Source organism: Prosopis cineraria, unplaced genomic scaffold (assembly GCF_029017545.1).
Source record: "Prosopis cineraria cultivar Desert tree isolate PC_DT_omini unplaced genomic scaffold, ASM2901754v1 PC3, whole genome shotgun sequence".
NCBI lineage: Eukaryota > Viridiplantae > Streptophyta > Magnoliopsida > Fabales > Fabaceae > Prosopis > Prosopis cineraria.
In genome coordinates this window covers 46,699,573-46,710,911 of record NW_026555334.1, presented here as the reverse complement: position 1 = coordinate 46,710,911, position 11,339 = coordinate 46,699,573, and the positions used below count along the sequence as shown (strand labels likewise).

General features: G+C 31.4%; 1 protein-coding gene across 1 annotated transcript; it reads left to right on the top strand.

Annotated features, from left to right (window-relative positions):
• The first annotated feature begins 1,629 nt into the window (after nucleotides 1-1,629).
• Nucleotides 1,630-4,208, top strand: LOC129306636 (chaperone protein dnaJ C76, chloroplastic). Its single transcript, XM_054947320.1, has 7 exons — nucleotides 1,630-1,955; nucleotides 2,290-2,370; nucleotides 2,535-2,572; nucleotides 2,800-2,879; nucleotides 3,161-3,244; nucleotides 3,489-3,597; nucleotides 3,869-4,208. The coding sequence occupies exons 1-7, from the start codon at nucleotides 1,701-1,703 to the stop codon at nucleotides 4,008-4,010; spliced, it is 789 nt and encodes a 262-aa protein (XP_054803295.1). The 5' UTR covers nucleotides 1,630-1,700; the 3' UTR covers nucleotides 4,011-4,208.
• The last annotated feature ends 7,131 nt before the right edge of the window (nucleotides 4,209-11,339 follow it).

The following is an 11,339-nucleotide window of genomic DNA, read 5'->3' as shown; positions in this document are numbered from 1 at the left end:
TCGTACCTCTAGTCAGCAGAAAATGTTTAGGAAAAAATCTGAATGGCCAAGTTAGTCGCCTCCTTAGTATATATAGTACTGGGCATAGCCCACCTCTTTATGTTTGGCAGATGATGTTAATATGAGAACAAATAGAGACACTATGCTATCATGTTTCATTTGGACGGGGCTAAGGATTAGTCTTTGACCACGTGATGTTTTCTCTTTTTTCTACTTCGATTTTTTTTTTCAACTTTTAAAAGATTTTAATTAATTTATAATTAAAATTTGTTTGTTTATAAATTTTTTCGTTACTTTATTGGGTAATAAGTGTTTATGTTAATGATATTAATCATACTTATTTTCAATATAAATAATTTTTAATTAATATAAATATTTTTTTGCAATAATATATAATTATGTATTAGCTCTTAGTTATAATTACGATACATTTGTTTCTACCAATATGTATATTAATACATTTATTAATTAAATTTCTCAATATGACATTCTCATTACTTTATTTATTTTATTTTTACATGTAATAGATAATCAATAGGGTTAATTGGCAGAAATATCTTGAATTTTTTTTCCAGATTTCTTGTCATCTTAACTTTTTTAAAAGCATTTTTGCTCTAAAGGTTTAAAAAATAGAGTATTTTTACCCTATCATTAAATATATGAAACGTTAATCATTAAGTGAAGTTTGATAAGGGTATAAATTTTACAATTTTGCTCTCTTTTATTTTTGCATTTTTCATTCTTCATTTTCATTGATTGAAAAAAAAGTTAAAAAATTCATAGAAAAATGAAATTAAAGACTAAACACAGAAGAAAAGAAGGAAAAAAAATACAAGAATATTCTTGGCTAAACTTCAATTTAACGGTCCATATTTGTTATTTTTAACAGTGAGTCAAAAATGCTATCTTTTTAAAACTTTTAAAAAAAATGTTTAAAACAAAAGTTTAGGATGTCAGGTACCTTTGAAGAAAAAATTGTAAGACATTTGTACCTTTTAACCCTAATCAATATGTGTAATTAATATGTGTTGGCAAAAAAATTAATATGATATTAGTTCTTATTTATATAGCTTGGTCTTCTCCTTCAATTTTTTTCTTATGAAAAATAAAAGATAAAGATTGGAATAAAAGCAAAAGGATAACACAATTTTTTAGTCCCTCACGTTTTTTTTTCAATTATTGATGTAATTTCTTAAGTTTACTTCTGCTATCAATTTGATCCTTATTATTTAAAAGGAGATAATAATATTAAAATTTGCTGATATAAATAATAAAATATTAACGACAACTATAAAGATTAATGACAAAAAGTGTAATTATTTAGATAAAAAAAATATATTTTGAAATTTTAAAAATAAGAGAGCAAAATACAGTTTAAAGGATTATATTAATAAAAATTAAACTAATTTGACAATTAATTTACTCTCATTTATATATATATATATATATATATATGTCAATTCATCAATATATTTTTATTAAATTATTTTAAGTGTTAATTTATATTTTAAAATTTAAAAGATTAATGTAATAATTTTAAAAAATATAAATGATAAAATTAAATTTGATGGGCGAAAAAAAGAACTAGGCAAACTTGAAGCAATGAAATGTCTATTATCCCAAAGCAAACATGGAATTAAACGAAGCTAGCTTATGCTAAGCGCAGGCGCCATTGTGGCCACTAGCTTAGGCAGGCCAGGATGGAACGGTGCTGCTGGAGCAGCTTAAGCCCTATGACGACTGTTCCGTTTCAAAATACCGTTACAAATCTCAGTTGTCACAGTTTTCACCCATTCCATGTGAAGCATCCAATTCTAGGTTGTTCTAGATTTAGAATGAATTGCAAAGAGCCAGCACATGACGATTCTCCTCTCTCCGTTGCTTCGGCTTACTCTGTCCTCGGAGTACGCCCCGATTGCTCTGCTCTCCAATTGAAAGCTGCTTTTCGAGCCAAGGTACGACCGCCAAGTGCATCTTCTTTACTAATTGTGGACTAACTTGTGAAATGAATTGTAGCAATAAGACGGAAATCCTTCAGCCCTTTCCTCATTTCTTTCTCAGTTTTTGTTTAGGAACTTTTTTGGACAAAATGTTTATGCACTTTGGACGACCAATCCAAGACTGACCTTACCAGTTTGTTCGGGCATCTTGTTGAAATTTCCCGATTATAAAAAGAAAAAAAAAACTGAGAGAAAGAAAGCGAAGAGAAATATTTATCTCTCTTACTTTTGCAAATAACGACTGTGTGACGAGGGCTGAAACCCGACCCATTAAATATTCTTCATTTAGGTGAAGCAGTTCCACCCCGATGTGAGCAAAGACGGAACAAATTCAGATACTATGATTCGCCGTGTAATCCAGGCATATGAGGTACTGCAATTAACAACTGTGGCCCTACCATTTTCTCGCTTCAGTTGGGGACTTTTGATCAATATTTAAGTCCACTTCTCTTTTCAAAGGTGGACTTAAATAATAGAAAGTAACTCGGCACTCTAGTTAAAGTAACACAATTTCTAACTTGATACTTTGTGCAGATGCTATCCAGCTGCAGCCGGTCAGAGATAATAGAAAGGTAAAACTTTCAAATTTCTACATTTCAGTGCCGGCAGTGTTTCTATGTCCCATTTCTCCCCTCGCTATAGTGTTTTTTTTTTTTTTTTAGTTGATTGTGCTAGCTTTGTGACTGCATTCTGGAATTGTCCAAATTTCATGGAGTTTCCATAATTTTAACCCCGTGGTCCTTCACCATTACTACTTTTATGTATTCTTAATACAATACTGACAAGCTGCATTTTGTAGGGAATGCTTAGATCCATTTGACAAACCAGAATGTGAAGCTGTTGATATTTTTGTTAACGAGGTTATTTGTGTTGGGAAAGGTACCAATATTCATAGCATATGCTACTTTTTACTTGAATTTTGGTTGGAAATCTGGAAAGTTTATCAGCAATAGAATTAAGTGGATAACATTAATTTGTGAAATGATTCTTGTTAATTGCTGGCAAAAAAAAAAAAAAAAGGTTCTTCTTAATTGCAAGCTTGACACGCTTTGCAGTTATCTTTGCCAGGCTTGCGGAATGCGGACTATGGCATATGTAGAAACTAAATTATCTTCTATGCCTTTATTTTCTCATCAAAATGACAAGTATATATTCTGCAGCATGTTCAAATTCATGTGTGAACAGAGCGCCTCATGCTTTCACATATGTCTCTTCAACTGGAACAGCACGTGCAGCTTCTCAAGGTTTGCTCTAATGTAACTCCACGACTTTAATTCTAACAAGAATATATGTGAAGAATGGCATTATATTTGTATGTAAGAACGTCTGCCATTTCAGTGTTCATATAAAAAATTGATATGCAGATATTGTTCTTTCATAAATTTTTGATCACGTTTCAATGTTTATATTAAAAGAAATGTTATGCAGATAGTTTTTTCATAAATTCATGATCATGATCATTGCCTTCATCCTGGGAAACTGTTTTAGGTCATGGTGAAGATTACCAAGTTCAACTTGCTGTTGGTCAATGCCCAAGAAGTTGCATTCATTATGTTACTCCCTCGCAGAGAATTATCTTAGAGGAGCTACTTGACAGGTACAGTTGAACTAATCTTAGGTGTCCCTCAAAACTTTTCTAGGTAGGTTGTGAAACAATTTATTGAATGAACTCTCCTGTTTTGCGTATTTTGTTCTTAAAGGAATGGAGCTTGACTAATTCTTCCATTTATCTTACGTAACATACAACGCACTTCTTTGCTTATCAAGATTTGCCTCTCGTTCTATTGATTACTGTTCAAATGGCATACAGATTCTTACTTTCATCTAATTGCATCTCCTATTTTTCACTTGTTCGATTGATGTTGCAGCATACTGAATGAACCCTATGATACGTCAACTGAGGCAGACCTTCTCTACTCACTTATAACGAAAGCCAAATATGAGAATAACAGATACCAAAAGCCGAAGAAGGAACCGAAAACTTCAAGCCAGCATGTTGATTGGTTTTAACATTGGAGAAGTGGTGTATCAATAAGCCATCCTATGAATAGAATGACAAGGGCATGGCAATTATTGGCTGCGTTTAAGAGCTTTATTTCTTTTCTTTTTTTCTTTTTTGATGATAAGAGAGATAGCAAAACTAACTACGGAATTCTATTACAAGCCTTATTAAGCCAATCCAAAGCAATAATCTTATTCAGCTCTTTAGATGGATAGACAAGTAGATGCATCCCAAGCATGGCGGCAAGCCCCTATTTCACTAGATAGTCAGCTACCATGTTGTTCTCATGGCTTGGCTTATATGTTGCAACATAACATCTCATTCTCTTCCCAGAAGGCTATGGATCTCCTTGACAAGATCATAATCCTAGTGCTCAACGTTTGGCTCGTTGTGTGGAAGATCTAAGGCATTCGTAGAGTCTGTCTCGAGCGCATGGTCCTCAAACTAGCATCCCAAGACAATTTAAGATAGACCAAGCAAGCCCATAATTCCGATGTCAGGCAGTCCACCTCTCTAGACGCATAGTAAAGCCTTGCATGAACTTGCCTTGTGCGTTGTGGAGAAGCCCGCTATAAGCTGATATGTTTATCATTGTAGAAAAAGAACTATCGACATTTAATTTTACCCACCCTATATTCGACGCCTTCCAACCTCCCACTCTCCTTGACAACAAGCTAGAACTGTTGCTATGTTCATTCAGTTTCTTGTATGCTTCATAAGTAGAGTCAACCATGACCATTGCTTGAGAAATAACCTCCTTGTGTCTTATAAACTTATGTTCAAATGCATGTGAACTTCGACGTCACCATAAGCCCTAGTAGATTGTCATGAATAATGCTCCCTAATCAGTCGTAGAGTTGCTCACCTTCCTTGACAAATTCTTCAGTAACCAATCTTCCTTGTCTTTGTTACTAAAGCCATGCCAAAGTGCAAGTGGGATTAGTTTCTTCCACATTCATTTTGTATCTTCACATTCTTAGAGCACGTGCAAAATTTCCTTAGGTGCTCCATTACACAGCAGGTAATAATCACTCAAGCTTATACCCCTCTTCTTTCTAGCAAAGTTAGTGAGAAGATTTCCTATATAAGCCAGCTGTAAAAATGATCAAAATCATTTAAGAGCTCTTGTTCTTCAGGTTTTCTCCCATATAGGTTCTGACCTGTGATTGTTATTAGTCAACATAGTATTACGCAAACTTAACTGAGAATAAGTCATTCTTCTCTTGCCAAAAAACTATGGTACCTCCGTCCATTTGTTCTAAACCAGCTTCCATCTTCGGCCAAGTAGCTTTAATACATGTCCATACGTTAGAACTCGGCCCCTTAGCACCGATTTTAGGAAGCATATCATTGCCATAGTGATATTTATTCCTTACCACCTTGACCCATTACTCATCATGTCATTTGCAAAGACCCCACCCAAGCTTCGTTAACAATGTAAGATTTTGATTCTCCGCATGTCTTAAGTAAAGCTTGACCTGCTTTTTTTGTCTACAAACATTATCTGTAACATCCTAGAGAATACAACTCCTAATTAACTGAATAAATGAGATTAATTAAATAGATTACTGTGATGTGTGGTTATGGAGAGCTAATGGATGTTTTGGAGCGTAATTTTAACTCTAGGATTGAGTCTGGAACAAAGTTGGGCCACCCGTATGTCCAAAAGTGAGAAAGACAAAGGAAAATGGCTTTATGCCACATATCAAGGCACACGAGCCACCAAAAATCAAACAAGGCTTCTCTGTACTATCACGCACAGCAGTTGTAACACACTAATTTTTTTTTTAAATAATTTAACTCAACCATAGTTGGGTTACAGCTACCCAATACATTTTTATATAAATAATTTCAATATAAAATATTTTATAATTGACTTCAACTCACACAATATAATATTTCAGATAAATTTTTACCTCCTACATGCCATTAAGCTAAATCACATCTGTCCATCCTTATACTCCCAACAAGTAAACTAAATCACATTTGTCCATCCTTATACTCCCAACAAGTAAAATAAACAATTTAGTCAATTTTCAACACAAGCTAGTTATTTGACCTCATAATCATGCCATTTTAATCAATCCAAAGTAAACCAAATATTAAAATTACAGTCATCCAAAGTATACCAAAAATAGAAATAGTTTGAAAGGCATGATTACATTTATATATTCATATAATTGTCAATAAACAAAAAATCCTAATATTGATAATATAACACATTATAAATCATAAATCAAATGTCCAAAAGAGACAGTGGATCTATGCCACTAAGCCTCTGGGACTCCTCCACGTGTCACTCGTGGCTCTTCTCCTAAAAATTGTTAACCACATAATGAGACTCAAAAGTCCCAGTAACCAAAGCCAATTTATTATAGTGTATACAAACAGTTAAGTGTGTGCTTATTAAGTGGAAATCAAAAATAATATAATTCCAACAAAATATAAGAAATATTACAATACACACAAATAAACCATCCTTATATCCCTCTATTAACCTTGAGCCGTAGCCCTCACTCGGTGCTAAATTACCCGGCCAAAGGTAGATTAGCCCGAGCCCTTACAAGCCACCTATTGAGCTCCAATAGGGGCGTACCACGTGGTACATAAATACAACAACAATAACAAGTCTCCCAATATCTCCCACAATAATCAAACAAATTCATAATAATATTGCACAATTATACAATATTACAAAATTCATAATTTTCTCAATAATCACCCAATTAACATGAAGTTACACTAATCATAAATTAAAAGCATGGTTACCTCGTGGCTTTTTCAATAAATTATTCCTTACAATTTCTCTCCCACCACAATCTTCACCAATAATATAATCTACAAATAACATATTATTTATAAATATTAGTTTCAATTTTTTGAAACTAATAAAATAATTCTAATAATAGAATTAAAAATATAACATAACTTCTAATCTCAATCTTAATACAAATCTAGAGTCAATACTATTAAGTAAAATTTTTAACTCCTCTTTTAATTATCAATAAACATTAATAATCTAAAAATTAACTTCTAAACTAATTTTTATTATCAAAAATTTCTTTTTATTTTATAAATTCGCACCTAAAATACCCAAAAATTAAAAATTGAGTCTCTAGCTTGGAATCATAATCCTATAGCCATAATAATTCATTTTTCATCTCAAATAATTATCTAAACCTCAATAAATCAACATACATTTTCAGATCTAGTTTAGAATTTGATCCATAAGACACAAATTCAAAGATCATCAATAAATTTATACTCTAGAATATTTATTATACTACTAATAACCTCATAAACCATATTTATTCAACATAAATTCATCCCTCTTCCAGATCCTAAATTTTCTACCACTACAAAATCAGAAATCAAAAAGAAAGGATGACTAAGAAAAAATTTTAGAACACTTACTTAGTCTTGAAAAACTTGAAATCACATCCTAAATATCCTATTAAAAACTCTTACCTTAAAAACTCAGATCTCCTGCACCTGTGACTCACGCTCACTCTGCCTCAGCTCGCGCACGAAGGAAAGAATAAAGAAACGAAGGAAACAGGTGAGTTTTTATAAAAATTCAGTGGGTGCCACATTTTTTTAATTATTTCTTCTTTCCTCTCTCTTCTTTCTTTTTTTTTATTATTTTATATGTAATCATTATGCGGCCGCCGAAAGCAATCTCATCCTTCTTCTTCTTCTTCCTTTTCTTTTTTTAATACCTTTTCTTTTTTTATTATAATAATATTTTTTATTATTTTATTATTATTTCTTTAATTAATTTTTTTAATTTTAATTTAGAATTATATCCTAAGTTAGATTTAATAATTATCTCCTACTAATTTGCTTACTTCTAAATATTTTTTTTAAAATTTCTATTAACCCAAATTAACTATTAAAATTTAAATTGGGATGTTACAGCAGTGCAAGGTCAAATTTTTAATTTTATCAAACACAAGTTTGATATGAAAAAACAAAGGAGAAAGAAAGAGGTTTGAGCAAGAGGGAAGGAGCAAACTAGGAGAACTCTGCCAGGGCTTGGATTGTGGAAGCATTGGAGGAATTTTGAAGTTTCTAAACACTAAAGGTAAATTTTCAAAGCTTAATTCTTCCTTCTTCTTGCATTTTATTAATGATTAGGGGTTAGGGTTTGTTAAAAAAGAGGAGTTTAAGTCCATAAAGGCTATCAGTCCAAACCCATTAATGTAAATAAAATTAGTAAAAGTTGTTTAAGTTATTTAAATTTAGAATTTGTGACATTGTAAGTCTTAGTGGTTAGGGGATTATTAATACCCAAAATTCCACCATTAGTAAGGTGGTTGGAGCAATATAAAGACATTAATGACTAGTTGAAAGTTCAATGAGGTTAATGTGAATTAGAGAAAGTTAATAAACCCTATAGGTATCTTTGTATATGAGGAGATTAAATTTTGAGAGTGTTGAAATATCGAACTAGATGTTAAAAATTTATCCTAAAGAGGTTATTGACTAATTGTTGATGTGAGTCAATTTAGAGTAATTATAACTTGGCACCATTCAAGCTTCATGAAAGCTTTAGAAATGAGTAATTGAAAGATAAATATTTAACCTCTTAAATGTTTGAGATAACTAGGAAAAAAATATTTCTTATACTTTTATGTGTTAATTGATTTAAATGTTATAATTAAAGTATGTGAAATTATTTAAAATGCAAGTGTGGCATCATATATTTGAAAATCGAATATTATGTTTTTGTAGAGTTTAATGATACATGTATAATGTGAAGTTTAACGAATGTGAGAAATGTGAAGTTTCTTGAATATTTATAAAGTAAAGTTTAATGATGTGATGTTTATGGAATTCAATGATGCAAAGTAAAGTAGCATTTAATGACTCGTTGAGATGCGTTATGTGATGTTCATTTATGACATAAGTACAATGATGGTATTAGCCATATCCATACATTGAGCATTTTGTATGCTATGTAATATTATAATTGTGCATCGCATGATCATAAAAAGTGGGAGTTTGTCTAAAAAGAGGAGTAGTAAGTTTAAAATCCACGTAGTAAGGCTACCCTTGAAGCTTAATGGCTTACTTGAATCTATTTATACTTATCATCCTACTCGTTCGACGAAGGACTGTCCCATTATGTAATAAGAGACTTGAACCTACTTTAGTTTTGATTTGTTTAATGAGGAAGCTAGTTCAGGAAGAACAACACCTTACTATGTGAGATTTAAGGGAAATCGTGACCCACAAGTGAGTTGAGCAACTTTGGCTGAGTGACTTCTCATGCGTAAATGATTAGGGTAGTCTCATCAGATGAACGATCACAATATTTATAGCTCACAATTTTGTGTCGAAGGCATGGGAAGGATATAAGGGAGTGTAATCATGCATATTGTGATAAAAAGGGCACACGGTTGTCTGTATTGTGACTCTAGTGACGAAAATCATGTGATTTGCTTTATTTCAATGTGAAATATAATTATCATGCCATTATCTCATGAACTTTTGCTAGTATGGATGTGAAATGTGAATATGTGTTTTGATCATGCTAAGTTAGTATGAGTATGATAATTGATTCCACTTGTATTTAGATTAATTAACATACATTAGTATAAGTTAGATATACTTTAATTACTGAATGGTTGTACTCAACCCTCTTTCTTTAATATTATAAGAACTAGCTCACTGGGACAAGATCGAGAAAAATAGACTAAAGCTTAGGATTTCAATCATAAAACTGTATGTCTTTTTTATTTTGAGTAATATATGTGTATAATTATTGATAATGTTGCCAACTAAGAGTTTTCATGTGTGCTTACTTGCATTGTGTTGGTTGATGTTAAATTGTGTATTTTAGACCCTAAGTTGTGTTTATGTATAAATTGTGAAATTTAGAAATGGCTAAAATATTAGTGCAAGTAAGAAATAAGAAAAATGTGATTGTTGTGGAATAATTGTGAAATTGAGGCTCCCTCTTCTATTTTTATGATTAAGGAGTTAGGCATTGAAAATGTATTTGATGTGTTAGATAGTGATGTAATGTATTGTACAAGTTCATTAAAGTCCATTGAGTTTGGTCTAGAGTGTTAATTAGGCTTTTGACACAAGGATTAAATGTTGGGCGTCTAAGTTGTATTTGAGATATAAAAAGGAGTGAATTTAGAGATGAGTGTTCAATTTTTTACTAAGAAATTATTTGATTTTGAAATCAGTGCCATTACCCAGAGTTAAAAGAAAGCTCTCTGTAAACATATAGATCGCCTCAATCAAACATCGGAGAAAGAAATAGGACACATAAAAAATTAGCCTAGTTGTTGTTTTATGATTGCAACAATGTTGTAAAAAATGTATAATACACCATGACCAATGTTTTCAGAACTGGGTCAGATACTGAACTGGAAGGGTCAATGGTTCACGATTTGCATAGTTCAACTGGAGTGGACCAATGGTTAAATCAGTAATGTAATAATTAAATTAAACAAATTATATATGTATATAATAATCTAAATATAAAAAGTAAATATGAAATTACTACTTAACTAAAAAAAATTAAATATTTTAAGTTTATTATTATTTAACAAGCTACATGATACAATATAACATCAAATGATTAAAAAATTGGTCATTTCCTAAAAAAAATTCAATAAAAAAAAGTTTTTTTTGAACAATCTAGTTCTTGAAAATTGGATTCGATTGTCGACTTGATTTTGATTTTTAGTCCAATTGTCGGTCCTAAACGACCTAACCCATCTCAACTCCAAAAACAATTTTCATATATTGATGGAATTGGAATTTGGACTGGTCAACAATCAGACCGGTTTGATTTTTAAATTATTAATCATGATGCATGACACAGAGGCAAGCATGTTGCGGCGCATGTGAAACTAGCTACAACATGCTTTTATTTTCTATTGTACTATTATTTTGCTTTTAACTTTATTGGAAATACTTTAACTTGTAAAAGATCACATGTTTCCCCCATATATTTTTAATTCTAATTTTTGAATTGTAAAAGTATATTGAGATGTTTTAAATTTGTTTAAATTTAGGATCTTTTATTTGTAAAACTTACAAATTTGATAACTCTTTTGGGTTAATTTTTTGATTATCTTGATTCTTGAATTTAATTGAAGATTAGTAAAAGAGACTTTATATTATTCCAAGCAATTAAATGTACTTTTCTTCGCTCACTTGATTTACACCGCAAGAAGTGACAGTTGCACCTATCAAGAACTTCACAAGTAGCACTGGGGAGCAAAGAGGCTTGCATGACATGTCTTGGAATGGCTAAAGTGCCCAACGCCACCAAGTTAGTGCAACCAACAAGGGAAAGAAAACTTATTATTTAA